At 35.9% G+C, this 24,372-nt stretch overlaps 1 protein-coding gene across 1 annotated transcript in view; it reads left to right on the top strand.

Annotated features, from left to right (window-relative positions):
- The window catches only part of METTL25 (methyltransferase like 25), a 126,315-nt gene that overhangs the window by 32,318 nt on the left and 69,625 nt on the right, over positions 1–24,372 (top strand). The window contains exons 4-5 of the mRNA XM_059402388.1: positions 905–1,501; positions 3,718–3,865. Of these exons, the coding sequence (XP_059258371.1) occupies positions 905–1,501; positions 3,718–3,865 (745 nt within the window). The remainder of the gene's footprint in view (positions 1–904; positions 1,502–3,717; positions 3,866–24,372) is intronic.

Genomic DNA, 24,372 nt, shown 5'->3' with positions numbered 1-24,372 from the left:
TTCTCTATTGGATTACTTTAGCCATTTTGTCAAAAATCAATTATATAGGTTTGGGTCTATTTCCATATGCTGTTCTTTTCTGTTGATTTACTTATCTGTTTTTATACCAGCACTATGCTGTTTTTGTTAGTGCAGTTTTATATTAATTCCTAAATCAGGGTGAATCTTCTAACCTTATTCTTTTTCAAAATTATTTTGGTTATTCTGGGTACTCTGCCTTTTCATATAAACTATAATATCTACTTGTCAATTTTTTAAAGAAACCCTGCTGGGATTTTGATTAGGATTGTTTTGAATCTGTAAGTCATTTTGGGCATCTTCATTTTGAGTCTGCCATTTTGTGAGCATGGTGTATCTTTATTTAGATCTTTCGATTTTTTTCTCTGCTTTTATAGTTTTCAGTGAATAGGCCTTGAAGAACCTTCATTAAATTTATTCTTAGATATTCTATTTTCTTGCTATTTTAATTCACTTGGTTTTAAATTTTATTTTCTCCTTGTTCTTTGCTACTGTATTGTATATGTTCTGATGGTTCATTATTAATTTCTAACAATCCTGTATCCTGACACATTGCTAAATTCACTTGCTAGTTCTGTTAATTTTGTATATTTCTTTAGATTTTTTTGCAGATGCAAATCATGTTGTCTATGAAGAAAGACAGTTTTTTCCCCCATATTTATATCTTCTACATCTTTTCCTTGACTTATTATACTGTCTAGAATCTTTTAAAATGTCTAATAAAAATGATGAAAATGGTTTTTAGTAGGAATCAAAAATTAAAAAACATAACAGGTTGTATAAATTATACGACCCTTTCTTTACTTGCTTTTAAAAAAGATACTGAGAATGCTTTCTGTTCTCATCTGACTAAAATACTTACTTCATTCTGTTTTTCTTACTTTAGGTAATTGACCTGGGTTCTGGAAAAGGCTACCTAAGCTCTTTTTTGTCCTTGAAGTATGGCTTAAAAGTTTATGGAATTGATTCATCAAATACCAATACTCATGGAGCTGAGGAGAGAAACAGGAAATTGAAGAAACATTGGAAAGTCTACCATACTCGGTCAAAATTAGATGCCAATGGACTGGCATTAAAAATGACAAAAGAAAGGAAAGTGCAAGATGAAATTAAGTATAAAGTAGATATTGAAGGAATATGTAACAGCAGTCCTGCGAATCAAGAAAAGATGTCTACATCGGATTTTTTGCCAGATTTTTCAAATTCTGTGATTTCTAACATTAGAACACAAATGGAAAACCTACATGTATATTCACATCAAGAAGAAAACTTGTGTTTTGAAAATGCCTTTTCTCTTATAGACCTTTTGCCTACTAATGCCATAGAACCTGCTTTATTCCAGACACCTAAGACAAAAATGTCTGAAACAAATAAAGAGAGAAGAAAACATATATCAAAGTCAAGTGAATTAAATATATATTCACCTTTAACATCTGTTATCACTGCTGATTCACAACTACAGGATATTATTAAAGATCTGGAGGTGATTTCACTTTTGATTTCCTTAATTTGTAAAAATGCTCTAAGACATAGAATTAACTTTTAATAGTAGTTTCCTTAACTTAATCTTATTAGTCTAAAGAACCAAGAAATATGATCAGAGGCTATATGCAAACTATTATAAGAATCTAATATAAGATTAGCTGGAAAAATGTTTCTTTTTCTTTCTTTTTTTTTTTTTTTTTTTAAGATTTTATTATTTATTTATTTGACAGACAGAGATCACAAGTAGGCAGAGAGGCAGGCAGATAGAGAGAAAGGGAAGCAGGCCCCCCGGCAAGCAGAGAGCCCAATGTGGGGCTCGATCCCAGGACCCTGGTGGGATCATGACCTGAGCTGAAGACAAGAGTCTTTAACTCTCTGAGCCACCCAGGTGCCCCTGGAAAAATGTTGCTTGAGTCCTATAGTGAATTAGCACTTTAATAACCCAAATTAACCAATACTTTCCCTCCCCTCCCCATAATGCCCATATACAATACTTAAATATTTTACTATCAGGACAAAATAGTGATTGCATATTTTTGACTGACACCTGATAGTAATATTAATTAATATTATATGATGAATGTAGTGAAGAATGATATTAAATATTCCTGTATTATCTTTCAGGAAAGCTTAGCTAAATTTTTTTTTTAAGATTTTATTTATTTATTTGATAGAGATTACAAGTAGGCAGAGAGGCACGTAGAGAGAGAGGGGAAGGGAAGCAGGCTCCCCGCTGAGCCTAGAGCCCAATGCGGGGCTCAATCCCAGGACCCTGGGATCATGACCTGAGCCGAAGGTAGAGGCTTTAACCCATTAAGCTACCCAAGTGCCTCTAGCTTAGCTAAATTTAAAGAGAAATTTATACCTCTGTTGTTCTACCCCTAATTAGCAATAGATACTTCCTCTCTAAATTCCTTTCTACTTACAATGTTGCAACGTCTAAGTAAAACCTACCCAGACTATCTAGTCATCTGGAAAACAGAAAAGTTGCACAGCACTCCAAAAACTTTGAAGGCTGTGGCGGTTGAAGCAACTGAATATTCTGTCAGGTTAAAGCTACTTATAGGTACAATTTTTTTGTTTAGAAAATTTAGACTTAAGCCTTGCTTAAGGTCTGAATACATGGGCTAAAAAAACATTTTTAGTAGAATAACTTAGGTAATTGTATTTGTTCTGAAGATAGTTATAAAAAATATACTTTATTCACAACTTAATATGCCTATTATTTTGAATTTATAATAACATGACGATAAGAATAGAAAACACTTACTGAATTTTATTGTGTGCTAGAGATTGTACTAATTTATGAGTATTAGCTTACTTAAGTTTTACAACAACCCATTGAGATAGGTACTATTATTATCCTCATTTTATAGAGGAACAAGTTAAGACACGGAAGAGTTAAAACAAACTTGATATATTGATTAAGATCTGTAAGTGTACATGTGTGCCCATTCTGTACATGTGTACATTTTAAAAATTTTTACTGAATTTAGTATTGCCATATTTGATAAAATGAATAAACTATACTTTTTGGTGTTGGAGTAGAAATGCCACCTTAGAACCATTTATTCTTTTTTTTTTTTTTAAGATTTTATTTATTTATTTGACAGAGATCAGAAGTAGGCAGAGGGGCAGGCAGAGAGAGGGAGAAGCAGGCTCCCGGCTGAGCAGAGAGCCTGATGCAGGGCTCGATTCCAGGACCCTGGGATCATGACCTGAGATGAAGGCAGAAGCTTTAACCCACTGAACCACACCCAGGCACCCCAGCATTTATTCTTTATGACTAAGTTTTGGCAGGCAGTTTGTAAAGAAGTAAATAAAAATACCTACTTAAAGCTATAAATGTGTCTCAGATCACAAGTTTGTCCTCGTAAGACATGCTTTGTTTGATTGTCCAATCTTTAATTTGACTAGTTGTTAAGCAAGTATTTGTTGTAAAAGAGATCAGAAAATTCAAATGGTCAAGTAAGCAAAAACATTAGAATATCAACTCGAAAGTATGTTAGTTGTGCTAAAAAAAAAATCACAGTCATTTTACCTATAAAGGAAATGATTCTTCATTTAAAATAAACATATACTACTTTCTAGGTAGAATTTGATCATTTTTTAAAGCTCCATATATTCTAATGAACATTTAAAAACTTCACCTGGAATGTTTTTCTAGACTTCCTTTTAATTGCCAAAATGTATTTTTTCTTCTCATTTTTAAAGGATTGTTTGATGGTAGGTCTGCATACTTGTGGTGATCTTGCTCCAAACACTCTTCGAATATTTACTGCCAAATCTGAAATCAAGGGAGTTTGCAGTGTGGGCTGTTGCTACCACCTCTTATCTGAAGAGTTTGAAAACCCACATAAAGGTACAGAGTTTTCCATATCTCTTAATTATATTTATTTGAGCATAACAGCTATTTTCTATCTCTCCTTTTTTTATTGTTGACAGTAACATTTTGAATTAACATTTGAGAGAATACCGGATCTAATATTCTTGTGATTTTAATGTTACATCAGATGAAATTTGATATGCTATCACGTTATGTGTTTTATTGTATTTTCTTTGTTCATAAAGAAACAGAAAGAAACACTAGCATTAATGAATGCTAAAAACTGCAAATATTTAAAGATTTTATGTGGTACGTTTTAGACAACTTACTTGTATGATATACATTTACTTAAATAGTAAAGCTAAGTTATTTTGAGATGAATATATAGTTGCAAAGTTTGCTTTCATTTCTAAAGCCTCTGTTTTGTAAGCTGTATTGATATTTCTTAAAAAAAAAAAAAAGAAAGAAAGAAAAGTTCCTTATTGTATTTTGAAGAGTCAGCATACTCCTATTTTAAAAATCTGCATGATTAGGGTACCTGGGTGGCTCAGTGGGTTAAGCGTCTGCCTTTGGCTCAGGTCATGATCTTAGGGTCCTGGGATTGAGCCCTGCATTGGGTTCTCTGCTCAGTGGGGAACCTGTTTCCCCTCCCCCTCTGGCTGTCTCTCTGCCTACTTGTGATCTCTCTCTCTCTATTTCAAATAAATAAAATCTTGAAAAAAAAATCTGCATAACTACACAGTTACATCAAAATAGTATTCAGACTACTCCCTGAACTGAGAAGGTGCCTGAGGAATAAAGTACAGAGTACTTTGGTAGGACTTGAAACATCTCATAGTCCTTCATCCAGAGCAACACCTGAAACTCCTCTGTCTGATTCATTTTATATGTTCTATCTGTCCATGAGATATGCTTTCAAAACCACTGGTTCAGATTAGATGGTTATTTAGTCTATTAACATTAGCAGTTCTCTTTTCTATTAGTATACTGAAGTCTTTATCAACATCCACCATCTCTTGCTAAGAATTTTTACATCAGGAAGATGTGTGCATATGGATGGTATTGTATGCTCTCAGTTTTAAAAGCCAGGTGAATATGAAATTTTAATTATTTTTCAATTAGCCATGTCCAAGAAACAAAAATTATGATTGTATTATTCTACTGAAATTTGACTGGATGAAACAGAGATTATTCTTAAAACTGACAGATTTTTTTGTGAAATAAAAGTTGAGTTTGAATTCTTTTATGTGTCTTAAAAAGTATCTTTTAGGAAAAGATTCACAAAAGTAAAGTTGTGAAGATACAGAAATACACAAGTGAGAGAAAGCAAATTGGCAAAAAGTTAACCACAGTTCGATTTACATGGAGAATATTTATATCTTTTTTATGACTATTCTCTGAGTGCAGAAATTTTCAACGTAAACATTTGGGGAAAAAAGTGAACCTTAAATAGAAAAAAGTATAGCAAAGTATATACACAAATATTTACATTATTGTACAGTCTTATTTCCTATCTTTCCTAAAAGAAGTGAAGAATGACCTTCAAGGGGCACCTGGGTGGCTCAGTGGGTTAAGCCTCTGCCTTCGGCTCAGGTCATGATCCCAGGGTCCTGGGATCGAGCCCCGCATCGGGCTCTCTGCTCAGCGGGAAGCCTGCTTCCTCCTCTCTCTCTGCCTACCTCTCTGCCTACTGCCTACTTGTGATCTCTCTCTCTGTCAAATAAATAAATAAAATCTTTTAAAAAAATTAAAAAAGAAAAAAAAAGAATGACCTTCAAAACAATCACAGTTGTACAGCTCTTAAAATATTAAATGAATAGTGTTTTCCTGCATCAGCAATAGCATAAGATTTTATGTAGGGGAGGTTTGGTTCTTAGTTCAACAGCTTCCTGTTCTGTAGGTACAATTAAATATTTTTGTTGTTGTTGTTTTAAATAATTGGCTCATTTGGGATAGGTATAGATGCCTGGTGTATTCTTCAGTTTAATAGTATTGTTCTATAGTATAAGACCTTTCATTTCAGCTCTCTTCTTCCTTCTTTCATTTTTTCATCATCTTTCCCCCAAAGATGCCTTCCCCTTCCAAAGGACCTCCTCCTCTTCAGGCAGTACCCTTTTAGGACTGCTATCTCTGGTCCTTCTGGGCCTTTGCAGCCATTGTTCTGTATCATCACGTCTCAGATGTAGCCTCAATATTTCCCACCATGGATGAGATCCTCTTTTTTGTCTTTGTACTATGCTCTCTGTCACACCCATTTTTCCCCACCTGATTCTCCCTCTGGACTGATCTCTCAGCTGGTTCTGCGAGTTTAGGATGTTTATTTACTAACTTATATTTAAATCAAAATTTGTAGTATAATTACAGCTTATTAGTAATTTTATTCTCTATCTTGTTTTTGTAGAACATGTAAAGAAATTCAGATTTTTTTAATATAATTTTTTATTTTTTATAAACATATATTTTTATCCCCAGGGGTACAGGTCTGTGAATCACCAGGTTTACACACTTCACAGCACTCATTATTTTATGGCAACCAGGAAGTAACATTGGTACATTTTTCATCTCATGTCTAGTTCTTTAACTCTATTCCTAAAGGGCTTGGTAAAAGCTGCTTGCTAGAGTAGAAAAAAATTAAGAGAGTGATTAGTTACTTCTTTGCCAATCAATATTACATCAGCCTTTAGGTATTTTTTTTTTAAGATTTATTTATTTATTTTAGAGAGAGTATGCATACAAGTATGTGTGAGCGAAGGGAGGGGCGGAGTGGGGGGGAGAGAGAATCCTCAAGCAGACTTTCTACTGAGTGTGGACCCCAACACTGGCTCAATCCCAGGACTCCAAGATCATGACCTGAGGTGAAGTTGAGAGTTGGCTGCCCAACTGACTGAGCTGCCCAGGTGCCCCAGTACCTTTTCTAAATAGCATTGCATTAAACTATTGACAAGTATTTATTGACTATGTATTTGAATTAAAATGAACAATATATTTGCAAAGGTCATGTTCAGTGGAGAGGCCTTTGAAGAATCTGGAAGGGGAGGGAAGATAGATGAATCTACATCTTCAGTAACTCCCACTTCTTTCCTGCCATGGGAAAATCTGATATATATATATATGGGTCTTTAGAGTGTAGAAACTGGTTTTTATTCATTTTTGTATCTTCAAAACTAAGCACATTGCCTCAAACATGATACATGGAGATCAATATTTGTATAATGTATATAATAGATAATCAAGGACAAGTGACAAGCAGTAGAAAAAAAGTTCACTATCACTGTATTGGCAGCTACAGATCATACTGGTAGGAGAAAATATAATTGAATAAACATTTCTTGACTAGCTACTATTTTCAAGGCATGGAACTTGACACTGTAGACTAATAGAGAGAGATTGGGAGGCCCTCATAAAAAGTCAGTACTTTGGGAAAGAAGTAAAAAAACTCAAATAGATGCCAAGCAGAGTTCAGTTCAGTTCAGCATTCATTGAATGCCAGCTATGTTCCATACTGTGCTAAGCAGTGATGATATTAAAATGTATGAGATATCATCTTCACCCTCAAGGGATAAAAACAGTAGCTCTTAATCCTAGGAACCAGATAGTCCCTGTAAGTAACTTAATTTGTAAGAAATCATTTAGAATAGAAAATTCAAATAATATAGGAAGATATTGAAAATAAAGTCTCCCAACCCATATTTTTGGTTTCTTATGTAATTTTCTAGAAAAGAAAATGTATACACATATGTATATGCTTCATATTCTTATATTTTAGGGAACCAAAAGATAAAGTTAATTTCCTTACTTTTTACACTTAATATATTGTGATCTTTCCATATCAGCACACAATGTTGCCTTATTCTTTTTAGTGATTCCAAAGTATTTCATATGCTATTTTTTATTTACTCAATCCTAAATAGTTATATTTTCTGAAAACAATGGTACTTTTCTTCCAGCAGACCATAATTTAGTGAACAGATGGTCATTTCACTGTAGAGTTTGGAGAACACAAAATATAGAAAGAGTGTTTCCCTTTATTTATTTATTTATTTATTTATTTATTTTAAAGATTTTATTTATTTGACAGAGAGAGATCACAGTAGACAGGCAGGCAGAGAGAGAGGAGGAAGCAGGCTCCCCGCTGAGCAGAGAGCCCGATGCGGGACTCGATCCCAGGCGCCCCAAGAGTGTTTCCCTTTAATTCCTAATCCTCCAACATTAGTTTCAAAAGAATGTAATAAGTGCTATAAGACAGGATATTATACCTGTGTTATTTTACAGCAGAGTAACATGTAGTTTTGTCTGTGATGGGGGTACGTGGGCATTGAGGTTATGTTCCCAGTGTGGCAACATCCCCTATGACTTTAAAGATCAGTAGGAGGGGTATTTGGGTGGCTCAGTGGGTTGAGGCCTCTGCCTATGGCTCAGGTCGTGATCCCAGCGTCCTGGGATCGGGCCCTGTGTCAGGCTCTCTGCTTCGCAGGAAGCCTGCTTCCTCCTCTCTCTCTGCCTGCCTTTCTGCCTACTTGTGATCTCTGCCTGTCAAATAAATAAATAAAATCTTAAAAAACAAAAAAATCAGTAGGAGTTAATCAGGCAACATGGGAAAGGTAATGCAGATAGGAAACAAAGGCTTGGGGAGATAACTGTTCAAAATCACATTTCCTTCTCTTTGCTTTCTGTAGTCACTGTTTCTCTCTGTCTTTTCTCCCATCCTATTTTTTCTTGTCTTCCTCAGAAGCAGTGATAATGATAATTCTATTGGTCATTTCAGTGCATAGAAAGGGGTAGCTTTCAGAGTGAATGACACCTCCATTTTCTGATTTCAGTTTACCCATAAGTGATTTCCTCAGAATCTCTCTTTGGTTCTCTTGGTTTATTTATTTAGTACCTAGTTATTCATAAAATAACCTTTGGATCTTCTGGGAAAATGTTAAACCAAATAACTACAGATTTTCACACTCTGGAAATGAAAGTCTCTCAGTTAACAGATCTCAAGCATTGGTCTTGGATCCTTTCCTTCTCTATAGAGTGGAAGTTGCCATTGTTCACTGAGTGAATACGACATTTTTAGCTGGATGATTTACATAAGAAAGAGTGTTGGGAAGGGTTGTAACAACAGTGACTGGCAGCTACAGACTCATTTGCCCTCTTTATAGGCAGAACTAATTCAGGGAAAGGCTTTCCTATCAAAAATATCTTAACTGAAAAAAAAATCTTAACTGAGAATCATTGAGATTATCAGGTAAACAATACTAGGCTTAACTGCCAAAAGCTGATATTAATATCTTAGTGCTGCTTGCTTTCCTTATGCATGCCCGAAACAAACAGAAGGTTGGGAGTTTTGCTTGTCAGGAAACTGAAGAATAAGCAGAAAGCAACAGGACTGAGTATTACGATGAAGTAGGTAGAGATGTATACAACACGAGTACCTTCAAATAATTTGGAGGTCAAGAAAAGAGGTGGGAAGCCAAAAGGTAGGAGAAGAATATAGAAAAATAAGTGATAGGAATAACAAAAGCAATCTTTATTTGCAGTTTTGCCTTCTTTTGGACTACCACATTTTCTCATCTCAAAAGCCAGATGGCAAAGGTAACTTATACCCTTCTCTCTTTCCCATGCCCTTATCTCCATTTTCTTGCCTTATCTTAGCTATACTAAAGGAAGATGATATGAACCATCCCCTGCAATTTTTATAACAATTTTTATAACAATTTTTACAACAATTTTGATAACTTTGTTGAAGAGCAGGGGGTACATGTGTTTGGGGTGTGTGTGTGTGTGTGTGTGTGTGTGTGTGTGTATGTTAAGGCAGACAACAGCAGTTTTTATGGACTATATAGCAGTAACTATGTAGATAGATAGAATATGGATATAGTCTCATTTTGTATATACAGTATATACTAAATAGTTCTCCTATTCCTTACTAAAATAGAAATCCATCACCATGCAGTTTGATCATTATATTTAAATTACAGGGCAAGGGATTTGCATGCACAAAGTTAGCTTATTTCCTGTCATACATCTAGCACTTGGGTTCCATGGAATTATATCTCTGAATGGTCAAGTGTGTAATGTGTCTCTCCCTTCATATCTTATACACCTGCCCCTCACCCTCACTTTGTTTGCACAGCTGTTTTGAAGTTTGAATTGGGGCATGGTAGCCCTTTGGGATGTAAATTTGAGTTATTAATAGTCCAACATAGTATAGTAGAAAAGTCTGGTATGTACACTGCAACTTTTTATGATATGTACTATGTAAACAATATGTGTTTTACATGATATGTTTACCCAGCATGCTGTGGTAGACCATAGAGGTGGTCTGCCATGAATGTCAATTTTCAAAAATACCTCAAAGCTCTCTGAGTCATTATGAATACTGAAGTTATGCCATATGTTTCAAAAACTGCTTTTAAATATTTATACATTATGAGCCAGTGGTTCCTATGAGAACAAGAAATACCAGAAACAGTTTTATTGCAGTGCTTTATAGAACATATATATTTTTCCAAGCTTGGATTGTTGCAGCATTTTGTTTTAATATTGATTATTATTGTCATAATTAATTTGAAATACTTATAGTACTTCTTTTCCTTGAAATTGGAGAGACAAATTCTTTTGGTTGTTTTTCCTGTAAAGGTAGAAAAGTTACCTATCTAGATCCACATATCATTTCTTCCTTGCTAATTGAACAATAATTTTGTTAAGACATCAGCGTTTAGGAAGATTATGCCCTTCTATATATAGCCTCAGAAATAGATGACTTTCTTTTTTGCTTTTTAAAGTAATCTCAGCAACCAACGTGGGGCTCGAACTCACAACCCTGAGATCAAGAGTCACATGCTTTTCCACCTGAGCCAGACAGGTTCCCCAGAAATAGATGACTTTCAATCTCAATTAATTATGGTAATTTCATTTATTTAGGAATGGATATGAGACACAATTCTTACCAATGAAGCATGAGAAGCATATCTCTAAGAGGGTTTCCTAGAAATTTTGTGGGTTTTTGTTTTGTTTGTTTGCTTGTTTTTCTTAAAACTGATCTCAAGATGGGAAATCACTTTTTTTTTTTTTTTTTGGCCTCTGGACTTGATCATCTATATATGTTTATTCAGCCTAACAGAATTATCTCTGTACCTGCCTATTATGTTTACTGTCAGAAATTGGTGTTAGTGTGCCAAGACCAGTCTGAGGGAAAAAGGTAATTTTACTTTTCTTCTAAATTTATATGATCATTGCAGAGGCTTAGGAGTATGGGAGGCCTAGAGAAACATTTAGGACCCTGGAGAGTCACCTCAGGCGGTTTTATAGAAACCTCTTCCCTGGCCTCAGGAGGAAGTCGCTGCTAGGAGCGCCTCTTATTGGGGACACAGATTTGTGCTTGGTTTTTCCCCACCCCATCCCCAGTCCAATGCCAGGCAGTCTTCTAGAATTGTTAATAAACAATAAATTGGTAAGAATTGTGTCTCATATCCATTCCTAAACTCCAGATACTGCAGATCTGTAGGGAACATGAATGCTATAACCTTTGAAAGCCTGAAGTAAACCTTCAGGTTTACCCCCAGCCTGAATGTGTTACGGAGTATTAAGGTGATTGTCCCATCAATCCCTCCATTTACCTTTGCTTTGTTTTTGTTTTGTTGGGTTTTTAACCAGAGGAGGGCTGTAGATATCTTTTAGTGGCATCTTTCAGTCTGGTTCTGACATTTCTGTATCCAATGGAAATATTTTAAGGGCACATGATAGCTCTCATATTGTAGATTGTTTATTTATTTTTGTCACCAATAGGAGTTTTAAGGGAGCTAGATACTTCTATAGTCATCTTTATTGTCTTTGAGGATTAAATCTTGATATAATTGCTTTAAATTTAGAGGTACTTCACTGGGAAAGACATCTGGAAGTTGAAAAAAAAAGATACTGAGCATGTCATTTGAAAATGTAACATACTGTTTAAAAATAAGCTTAGCTTGTATTTAGAGATCTTCAGATATCCAGTATTTGGTATTAAAAACTCCCAAGGCAATATTAGCTGGTGAATATCAGCATTAAACCGTGCATTGTATCATACAGAAACATAGAACTAATTTCTTAGTCAAGGTAATAGTGAATTATTCCCGTCATTGCAGCAATACATAGAATTGCTGCCTTTTTAGTAAAAACAGTATTTTCTGACACATTTTATTAAATATTTTATTAAATAAATCTTTTGCCTACCATGGCCTTTTAATACTGGGAGTTTGAGGGATGTTGAGGAACAAAGCTGGTTTCTCTTTTCAAAACAGCATGTATTTGATTTCCATTTCTAGCAGTGTGGGAGATGTGATTTTTCTGAGGAACCCTCCTACTACAGTTCAGCAAGATCCCAGCTAAATTAGAACATGTATTTTTTAAGCATTGCTGAGTCCACAAAAATTAGGGGAAATCTCTATGATTCAAGAAAAATCAAAACCTAAAAGTTAAAGGAGAGACAAAGAAAAGGAGTTGAAACCAGAGCACAGAACTGGAGCCATAAAGTAGCAGTGTTGTCCTGAGGCAAATGCTTCTCACAGTAGGATCTAGAGACTAATATTGGGCCTCCTGCATAGTCAGGGAGCTAAACCTGAAAAGTCCATACTAAGCTATGACCTTGAATGAGACAAAACAGTTTTCAGTCAGATATATATACAGAAACAAAATAAAATTCCTATGAGGGAATATTTCCCAAACTCAGGCCCTTGGAATTTCTATAGATTAAAACCTACCAAATATAAGCTCAAAACTTAACATACAAACTAAATCACAAAATATGTCTGGCTGGACATAACCTGAATGCTCCTTGCCCCTCTTCAACTGAAAGTACTGAATATAGATAGTTAAATTTTGTTTCTTAAAAGCATTGAAATACTGGAAAGATAGAAAGTATTTATCAGGTCAAGATGTAGGAATCCACAAAGATGATGGCAGCACTGAAGTCTCTAAGGTTGTTTGCACACCGCAAACTAGAGCTTTGCTGTCATAGTTCGTTGGGGGCGGGGGGGTGTGGCAGGCTGCAAATGATACACCTATACTTAGGCACATACAGAAGGAGTCTCATAGACACACTCTCACAAGCTGAAACCTCAAAGGTGAGGACTATTTAGAGTGGGATATAAGGAAGCAGGAATTGTCAAGGACTATTACAAACTGTTTTCAGCCATAATTTCAGAAATTGTTACAAAGTGTCTGTTTTCAGTGCAGGTGATGGCACAGCTTACATGATAGGAAACACTAAGGACAGACCAAGTTTCAGGGCAAAGTTTTGAACATGTTTAATATTTGAGATTGTTTTATGTAGGAGTGATCCTATTTTGGGAAAGTTTTATAAATGTATCTAAATACATGGAAATGGAGCTATTGTGGTAATCATAGGATTTATTTTTTTATTTTCTGGAAAATCTGTAAAGTGGTAGCAGACAGTGTTTCATATGGTTCAAGAATGTAGAGGCCAAGGTCTCTACAGTTTTACTGGCCTTTCAGTTGTGGCTTATTACATAATAGTTACTACTGCTCCAACCATTACAGTTCAAGTGAAAAGAAATACGAGGATGAGGGAGTTTTTCCCATCTGAGACACTGTCCTTTATAGAACTTCCTTTCCTTATAGACTACTTCAGAAGACTAGGAAATGTAACCTTCTAGATTACATGTACATTGGAGGTACATGTGTACCTCCAAATGAAACCAAGATTCTATGAGTGAGAAAGGATAAACTGGGTATTAGGTGGGCAGTTAGCATTCTCTACCACTTACTGGTATGTGTATGTGTGCACACACAGAAGCCCAGGTGTAGTATTAATGCACAAATAAGGCACAGGAAAGAGGAGAGTATAAAGGAGACTGGGGAATGTCACAGTATTATGTGAAACAGAATGTAATAATATCCATTGTCCTCTTCTTCTGTTTAATAATTATAACTCCTCTTAGTTCTGAGCTCCTTTGTGTGAAACATGTAATTTGAGAGTATAGCTGTATTTATGTACTATAAATGTATACAAGCTGACAGTAGTAACAACAACAAACAGTAATATATGTAATTTATGAATTAATTGTGAAGATATATGATTTATAAGTGATTTCTTAGAAGTGAGAAAAAAGAATATAAGGGTTAAAAGAACCATTTCAGCTAAAATGGAAAGATTACTTCCTGTTAAGAGATCAGGAAAAACTTTATGAAGGTAGTAACTTTTGAATTGAGCTTTATAGTGTAAGATTTAGATGGGCAAAAATGCGAGGAGCATTCCAAGCTTAAGAATGAGGTGGGTTAAGTTAAAGCGCAGTAGGTCAGTTACTGGAAATGGATGAATTCTCTAGCTAGGTGGTAACCTGATTCATAGGAAGTATTGAAGTGTTGAAGAATATTAAAAGGGACTCATCTAGAAAGTCCATTTTGGTAATGAAAACTTTTGAGCAGAACAATTATGTGACCAAGAGCAAATGTTAAGACCTGTGATTCTCAACCATGAGATTGGCTGGGTCCCTAACAGTGGGGAAAGGAAAATCAACCAGAAATTGTGGGACTAAGGCTAGGGGAACTAACCCAGTAGAAGTATTCACCCCAAATCAGGTAGCCAGTTCCTCATTGGTATTCAAAAGGCAAACTCCAAGGTGCCTGGCTGGCTCAGTCAGTTACACGGCTGCCTTTGGGGTTGGGTCATGATCTTGGGTCAGGTCCTGGGATCGAGCTCCACATGGGGCTCCCTGCTCAAAGGGGAGCCTACTTCTCCCTCTCCCTTTGCCCCTTCCCCCGTTCTTGGCTCTCTCTCATGCATACACACACTCTCTCTCTTTCTCAAATAAATAAATAAAATCTTTGGGGTACCTGGATGGCTCAGTCATTAAGCATCTGCCTTTGTCTCAGATCATGATCCCAGGGTCCTGGGATCAAGCCCCACACTGGGTTCCCCGCTCCACAGGAGGCCTGCTTCTCCCTCTCCTACTATCCTTGCCTGTGTTCCTGCTCTCACTATCAAATAAGTAAATATATGTACATATACATATATATGTATATATACACACATATATATATATGTATATACATATATATATATTTAATAAGTCAAGGAATTAGAATTTCAGCCCAGCCAGTCTAGCTGTAGAGTCACACTCTTAAAACATCCGTCAGAAATTGGGACAGAGAAATAGGATTTGGCCTTCTGGGAAGATTCTATTAAATTTTAAAACATCAGGGCGAAAACCCAACGTGTTAGCATTGGAGTAATTTCTGATTCTTATTTGAGGATGAGAATCTAAAACAACCTGAGGCAAAAGCTTATTTAGATCCTGTGTGAATTAAATGGGGCAAATAAGGGAAACTCAGGGGATACACAAATGGTAGTTCTTCCTAGATACAGAGGAGAGTCCAAGCAGAGAACTGAAGACTTATTTTGGCCTCACCTCTTTTTAAGAATATCAATCTTTAAATATGGATAAGTTTCATTAGTTTGAGTTTGAGAACTAGGGAAGGACATTGACTTTGTTGGAGATCAAGACAGTTTGGAGATTGGTGAATCTATCATTCATACAGGGTTAGGACAGTTTCCTAATCTCTGCTTCTCTCTCTTCAGTTTTATACCCTCTAACTTGTTCACAGTCACATAAAGTGACATGGTGCCATTTTCCTTCCCTGGAATATGATAAGGGTGAGGGGTCTCTGGCCCAGCTTATATGGTAGTACTCACCTTTTGTTTTTAGGAGCAGCACTATCCTTAAATGTCTGTTTTGTGTTAAAGTTCAGCAATATAGGTAATCAACATGAGATAAATGTGGCATCTCTCACATTCTGTAAACTCTCTTTTCATGTAGATATCAGCTATTTTATTTGCTAGGATCAATATTTTATTAAACTGGCATTTTTTTTAAAGATTTTATTTATCAGGGACACCTGGGTAGCTCAGTTGGTTAAGCAGCTGCCTTCGGCTCGGGTCATGATCCCAGCGTCCTGGGATCGAGTCCCACATTGGGCTCCTTGCTCCGCAGGGAGCCTGCTTCTCCCTGACTCTGTCTGCCACTCTGTCTGCCTGTGCTCACTCTTGCTTGCTCTCTCTGACAAATAAATAAATAAAATCTTTAAAAAAATAAAAGGATTTTATTTATTCATTTGAGAGAGATAGAGAGACAGAGATGGAGAGAGAGCACAAGCAGGGGGAGAGGCAGAGGGAGAGGAAGAAGCAGTCCCCACTGAGCTGGGAGCCTGACATGGGGCTAGATCCCAGGACCTGGAGGTGATGACCTCAGCTGAAGGCAGACGCTCAGCCATCTGAACCACCCAGGTGCCCCTAAATTGGCATGATTTGAATAGTTGTATCCTGCTTTGATTTTGCCTTCATTTTTTGGTTTTATAGCCTATACCGCATAATTAGTTTTGTCTGTTTTTCTATTCATTTTCTATTTGTTTGGGCCACATGGGCCTTGAGAGAAAAGAGACCAACATGGTTTTAGGATAAGCTCTGTCTATAATGTAGGAGGCATGCAACTTGTGAAGAGCCCCATCTTGGAAAGAAAGAAAATAGTGGTTAACCATACCTAGAATCTAAGCCAAAATCTGAGTTTTAAAATACTTCTGTAATAATAAGTCCACCCAACAGCGGCATAAACAATAAAGTCCTTAATTTCTTCACATAAACAGAAGTCAGGAGTAGCCGTTCTAGGGTTGGTTCACTGATTCTGGAACATTGGGGCTCTGGGTTCACATCTCTACTTCCCTGTCAGGGCTGCAGTTTCATGAGAAGTGATATGAGTTAGAGACTTTCTCCTCATGCGTTCTCCCTTTCTGTCAAGGAGGGTGAAGAAAATCTGTCCAGAAATTTCTCAGAATTGTTTTATGTCTCCTTGTCTAGACATAGTTCGCAAAGTAACTGTTAGCTGCAAGGGAGTCTGGAAAAGTAACTATTTGACTTTCTGAGCTTCGCTGGTGAGGCAGCAAAGGAGACAGGTGTTAAGAATGACTCTTGATTCTTTTGATGGCTGCATAATATTCCATTGTGTATATATACCACATCTTCTTGATCCATTCATCTGTTGATGGACATCTAGGTTCTTTCCATAGTTTGGCTGTTGTGGACATTGCTGCTATAAACATTCGGGTGCACGTGCCCCTTTGGATCACTACGTTTGTATCTTTAGGGTAAATACCCAATAGTGCAGTGGGATTATGGACATTGGGGAGGGTATGTGCTTTGGTGAGTGCTGTGAAGTGTGTAAACCTGGTGATTCACAGACCTGTACCCCTGGGGATAAAAATATATGTTTATAAAAAATAAAAAATTAATTAAAAAAAAAAAAAGAATGACTCTTGAGGGCGCCTGGGTGGCTCAGTGGGTTAAGCCTCTTCCTTCAGCTCAGGTCATGATCTCAGGGTCCTGGGATCGAGTCCTGAGTCGGGCTCTCTGCTCCTTGGGGAGCCTGCTTCCTCCTCTCTCTCTCTCTCTCTCTCTCTGCCTGCCTCTCTGCCCACTTGTGATCTCTCTCTGTCAAATAAATAAAATCTTTAAAAAAAGGAATGACTCTCGAACAGCTCGCTATATCTACAAAATATTTTTTTCTTCTCCTCTCCCACCCCTCCTACTTTCTCCTGCTTTCTTTCCTGTCTCCTCTCTGTTGTGTACTGATTTTGAGGATTGAGCAAAGTGAGAGCACTAACTCTGTGAGAGGAGCGGGGCAATGATCTCTTTGTGTGCTCCTTTGCTTTGGCACCTACCGCATTATTTAATCATGGTTAAATAATGGTTTAGGTTTAATCTCTTCAGGATAGTTTTGTATTTATTCCTCATAGTAGACTCTGACACAGTTTTAAACAAAAAGTTTATCTTCAAAACTTTTCTTTTAATGCCTCACATTGACCAAAATATGTGATATATAGCAAGTACTCAATAAAGGAATAACATTGAAATAAAATTATGAATTAAGAAAAAAACTGATTCAGTCTTGGCTAAAACTAAAAAAAAAACAAGTATGTTTGATGAGGCATCTTGAGAAGAAATCATTATGTTGACATAAGTGGTTTGGCAATTCTCAAGGTACTAAGCTGGCTTTGCCCTTCTTAGCAAAGATAAGAAACAGAAGGTTAGAGAAGGTTTACATTCCAGAGGCCACTGGAGCAAAATGATGAAAATGATTTCACACTATCCTGGTGAGACAGGGGTCTTATTTAATTTTAAATCTATACAAACTCAAGAGTCCTATGTGTCATAAATTGTCATTCCCTCTTTGGTTTTCTTTGAGAAGAAAAAAAACTTCTAAATACTCACCTACTATGAAGTTTTTATTTCTCTCTAAAGCATCTAATCTTTACCCGCAAAGCCTATGATGGCCACAGAGGTTGTAAAACATGTTTGTGAGAGAAGAATGTATTTGTTCTCCTGGTTATAATAGTGGTTTCATAATTTTTTTCATCAGATCCAAATTAAGAAATACATTTTATGTCATTACAGATTAATAGGTAAATAAAATTGGTACTGAAATTTCACCAAAAAAGTGCTTATTCTTTTTTTCTTTTTGGTTAATTAATATTTATTCTTCAAAAGTTGCTGGATCTTACAACCCACAGTGCTTGCTGATGTGTTTATCTTATTCCTTCCTATTAAATTTTAGAAAATGTTGATCACAATCCACTGAGTTGATTTTGTGACCCCCTAATGGGTTGCAGCCAGTAGCGTGATGGTACATTTTTAGTGGTTGGCTTTGCACCTGAATAAAAGCCCCTTAATGTCAGTGTTTTCTGATTTCCATGGTGTAAATACACCCTACTTGGCCATTTTCAAGCTACTCTCCACTAAATGTTGAACTGGGAAGAAATGACATAATCAGCTTTTTCTGGAGCCATTAGGAGCCAGATTTACCACATCACTGGCTGTAACACGGAGGGTAAAGTAAATATGAATTTATGTCATGTTTGTTATAAGTAAGTGAATTTGCTTATTTAAACTGCAGATTGGGGGCGCCTGGGTGGCTCAGTGGGTTAAGCCGCTGCCTTCGGCTCAGGTCATGATCTCAGATCATGAGATCGAGTCCCGCATCGGGCTCTCTGCTCAGCAGGGAGCCTGCTTCCCTCTCTCTCTCTCTCTGCCTGCCTCTCCATCTACTTGTGATTTCTCTCTGTCAAATAAATAAATAAAATCTTTAAAAATAAATAAATAAATAAATAAATAAACTGCAGATTGCCGGGCACCTGGCAATCTGCAGTTTAAATAAGCCTCTGCCTTCAGCTCGGGTCCTAATCTCAGGGTCCTGGGGATTGAGCCCCACATCGGGCTCTCTGCTCAGCAGGGAGCCTGCTTCCTCCTCTCTGTCTCTGTCTGCCTCTCTGCATACTTGTGATCTCTATCTGTCAAATAAATAAATTAAATTAAATTTTAAAAAATAATAAACAGATTGCCTTATCTGTTAAGCATGACAAACAATATCTGTTATATAGCAGATAACAAATATGTATTTGTTAGAAGAATGAGTTGCTTTATTTTGACAGGTATAAGAGTATTTGTATCTGCCCAAGTTTGTTTCTTTTTCAGTCCTATTATTCACGTAAGGACTGTAATTTCTTACCTGAATGTCACAGGAATTTTTTTATATTCATAAATTCAAAGTCGAAGAAGAAATATTTTACTTTATTCACGTGTCATGGTGCATACTAAATATCGTGTTCATCACTTAAATTGTTTTCTAAGAGTTTTAGCTTAAAATTTGAAAAAAATTAAAAATTACTAAAAAAACTGTAAATGATTATATTTCAAAACAATTCTTTGAAGAAAAGAAAACTTCAAAAACAAGTTACAAGTGAATGGATTATATTTCATATTCTTTTCAGTGAACTGTCTTTTAACCTTGCTACAAATCATTAATATTTGATCCAGAATCTGGATATTGGAACATAAAATTTTATTTAGCAACTCCTTTTAATTTAAAACTAACCAGCAATTAAAACAAAGACTCTGAAACAGTTACAAAAACATAAGAACTGATTTAGTAAAAGCTTTGGGCATTGAGAATATCAGTAAAACTTTTATTCAACACAGAGTGTGCTGAGATTTAGAAGATATACCATGAATTTTGTACCCACTAACTGCCCCCTTTGCTAGATACCAAGGATTTCTAGATAAAGCACTTTAAAGAAATTTACAGCCCAATGGGAAGACAGATAACAAAAGATAGCTGTAACACAGTGTGATAGGTGCTGTATTCCAGTTATAAGTTACATGGGAAGTGTAGAGTTGGTGACATTTAAATGCCCAGGGGAGTCCAGGAACACCACACAGAAGAGAACATGGTTTGACTGCCTAGAGTTTTACTTCTGTCTTAGTAGTGCTACAGCTTTGGATAAACCGGTTAGCCTTTGTGAGTCATCTATAAATTAGTGAAAAGAAAGGGGCTCAATTCAATAGCCTTGGAGGTTTCTCATGGCTCCAGTAATGATTCTGTGACTTGAATGTACCTTTCCGAAATACGCCTTTTGTTTCAACTGAAACTCACCTATTTATCATGACATTTAGGTTTAGTTTCATTATTTTTTTTTCTTAATTATATTGGATTTGCATGAACAGATATCTACTTTCCTGCCATGATTCTGCATTTGGATGAGAATGTGGAGTTTTTGGAAATCAGCATAATAATGGCCGTGTTATTTTTCCCAAAGTTTGGTTTCTAAGAGGTTAAATTACCTAATAATAATTTGTAGAAAGTGCATATTTATATTTTTATCTGCTTAACCATCAATATTAACAGTTTATTAGCTTATTTAGTAATTCAGTTAGAAACCATCATGAGTAATCTCAGCTTGAACAAGGTATTTGCTATTGTAATCTTATAGCAGATAAGTAGACTTTACTGTCAGTTTTGTAGATTCAGCTTTTTATAAGTTCTTGTTACAATATCATATTACTTCTCACTATTCAGCTGGGTTTATGTCTCAGGATAATTCTTGCCAATTAATATGGGGAAAATACAGAGATTTCTAGATGTACTTGGCAGTCTTTATACAATTACTTCACATAGACAGCTGTATCTAATCTTTAGTCAGTTGTACATTTTCTAGAGTGTTGGCACTGATTTTACTTTTGCCATAGGGCATCTTCTTGCTGTTTAGAAGTAGTTAAATAAGGAGTTTTAATACATTTTGCCCCTTTCTTTCTTTAATTTGCACCTCGTTATTTCTTGTGACTAATAGAAAGTGGTTTCTGAAGCTTATGCAGATTGTATTTATTCAGCATAAGAAAAGTTCTGCCTGTGCTCATGGTAAATAAAAGAAGTAAAAAATGTGGTTAATCTAAAATAGAAAATTAATACATCTGCTTAAAAGAAATAATAAAGAGAAATAATTTATGTTTCAAATACAGAGTAATATGAAGTCAAAGCTAATAGAAATTCTTTTCAGAAAGTTGACTATCAAACTAATATAAAACAGGCTTTTAAAAAACTAATTTACATTTTTACTAGGTTTATTATTTTTTTAAGATTTTATTTATTTCAGAGAGAGAGAGAGAGAGCATGAGCCGGACATGGGGTGTTGGGGGCGGTGCGCGGGCAGAGGGCAAAGAAAAAGCAGACTCCCCACTGATTAGGGAGCCTGGTGTAAGGCTCGATCCCAGGACCCTGGAATCATGACCTGAGCCAAAGGTGGGTGCTTAACCAACAGAGACATCCAGGCACCCCTATTTTACTAGGTTTATATACAGACTTGGATTTGTATATATGGAGCACATGATCTTGAAAAATATTTTGCTGCGAATATAGTATTCTCACATTTCTTTTGTCCATGGTAAATAAATTATAAGCAAGTTTCTAAATTTATTTCATCATCAGTCTGACACGATGAGTAAAATTCTCATTGGAATGAAGTCACACCATGATGCATAATATTAGTCTAAAAACTGTCTCACTGACTTAATGTTTCAGATATTCCATATGTGTCTCAATATAAACTGTTTTATCAAGACTGATAAAAGGCTGTAAAAGAGACCATCAAGAACAGCAGGAGAAACTTTTTGGGCACAGTGAGAAACACCAGTGGGGAGCTACTATCACATTGATGGCCAGACCAACACAGTGTTTTCTCTCAGCACCCAGACTTTGTCATTCTTATAGCCATGCACAAAAATACCAGTAGTGTCCAGATGGATTCATTAAGAAACGGTGTTTTAGGGGGTGCCTGGGTGGCTCAGTCAGTTGGGCAGCCATGTTTGATTTCAGCCCCATTCATGATCTCAGGGTACTGGGATTGAGTCCCGAGTCAGACTATGGGCTCATTGAGGGGGTCTGCTCCAGGATTCTCTCCCACTCCTTCTCTTTTGGGCCTCCCCCACTTATGCTCTCTCTCTCTCTAGCTCTCTTGCTTTAAAATAAATGAATAAATATTTTTTAAAAAGAAAATATTTTACCATAGATATGATTCTATCAAAGTAATATATACATTTTAACTAGTTGTTTATTTTCTGTTGGATGTATCCTATAATTTATATATTCTGTCCCTTGCGATAACATTCCTAGCTGTACTTTTAACCAAAGGATAAGTGAAATACTAATACATTGATTATATATGGAGCCAGAAATAGAGATGAGCTGCAGAAAGAAAGATGTTATAAATATGGCTATACCTCTTACAGTCTAGAGAGAAACAAATGAGAAATAGTAAATTACTCTTTTACCATTGACTAACCAAGCTGTGCTGTTTTAGAATAATCTGTGTAGAAAAGTACATACGTGGAATATAAATCTTAGGGTCGTAAATTGAAGGTACGTCCTGGTGAAGGCAGAAGGAGATGACCACTAGGGGCTCAATCCATATTTATGTAATGTATCAATTAATTAACATGAAAATACGATCACTGTGCTGTGATTTTCTTTAAATCTCTTGAATTCTAGGATCTTTCCCTAGTACTTCCTTTATAACTTAAATCATTGTTGATAGCTATGCATAAATTTTATCTTTTTAAGTTATTAAATTTTTATACCCATACTTAATCATTTCAAGAGAATAGAGCAATTTTTAGAATTTACCTACTTTTAAATTATCTACTTATTCCTTTTCTAGTTGTACTGTTTTGACTTTATTCAAGGGTCTCCTGGGTGGCTCAGTGATTAAGCATCTGCCTTTGGCTCCCATCATGATCCTGGGGTCCTGGGATCGGCGTCTGGCTCCCTACTCAGCGAGAGGCCTGCTTCTCCCTCTCCCACTCCCTCTGTTCCCTCCCTTCTGTTCCCTCTCTCATTGTGTCTCTCTCTGTCAAGTAAATAAATAAAATCTGTAAAAAATATATTCTTTAACATATTTGCTACTAATGCTAAGGAGTATAGGTCTGGTTTACATAGTCATTTAATTGTATTTATCCTTTTAGTTTTAATGTACTCAAAAACCTGGCAAGATAGAAATGATTCAGAAATCTGGACAGTTTTAATATAATTCCAATATGTCTTTTATCTTTGGGTAGTACTTTGACTACCGTAGGCACTAACCTCATTTAAAAGCTGAAATGAAAATCAAGGAATTTTTGTACAATTGTCTTGTAGTCTCTAGGCTAATTTTGAACTATAAAGCTTTAAGGTGAGAAATAAGTTTCTAAACTTTCACAACTAAAATCCCAATACCACGTTTACTTGAGAACTTAACCAGTCTCTACATGTCAAGTCTTCAGATACCCCTAAAGAATACTTTTAAGGAAACCTAAGCGGTCTTATTCCATCCTAGAAGAGAATGACTTGGAACATAAACTAAATTTAAAAACAGATAAAGGACTGACAAATAATACATATTTGGCCTTTTTAAAAATAATGTGAAAAACAAGAAGATACCTATCAATGTATATTTTATCTTTATTGTCATAAAGCATTATAGAAAGAACATAGATGCTTGGGGGCTTAAGTGGTTAGGAGAAGAATCAATGAAACAAGATGGGATTGGGAGGGAGACAAACCATAAGTGACTCTTAATCTCACAAAACAAACTGAGGGTTGCTGGGGGGAGGGGATTTGGGAGAAGGGGGTGGGATTATGGACATTGGGGAGGGTATGTGCTTTGGTGAGTGCTGTGAAGTGTGTAAACCTGGTGATTCACAGACCTGTACCCCTGGGGATAAAAATATATGTTTATAAAAAATTTTAAAAAAATCTAAAAAAAAATAATAAGCTTTAATAAAGTAATTAAACTGAGTGAACTCAAAACATTAAGCATTCTGACAGCATACAAACTTAAAGTAAAAAGTGAAAGTCTGTTTCAGCATCACTACCCACAATGACACTCCCTTCTCATGTTTCCATCCACGTCTATGTACAAATATGTATATGTACAAGTATCTTGGGTTTTTTGACAAAAGGAATCAACTGAATGTTATCATTCATCCATTCATTTATCCATTCTTTCAACAAATATTTATTATGTATTTATAGTGTTCCAGGTACTTTTCTGGGAGCTGGAGAGATGGAAGGAAAATGAAAAGTTCCTGCTTGCGTATCATTTAATATAGCTACAGTATATCAGATGGTGATAAGCGCTATGGAGAAAAATAAAGCAAAGAGAAAGTAGAGTGAGGAGGGATATTATTTTATATA

This window comes from Mustela nigripes, chromosome 6 (assembly GCF_022355385.1).
Source record: "Mustela nigripes isolate SB6536 chromosome 6, MUSNIG.SB6536, whole genome shotgun sequence".
NCBI lineage: Eukaryota > Metazoa > Chordata > Mammalia > Carnivora > Mustelidae > Mustela > Mustela nigripes.
Note: the sequence above shows the minus strand (reverse complement) of the source record. Positions and strands in the feature narration are given on the sequence as shown.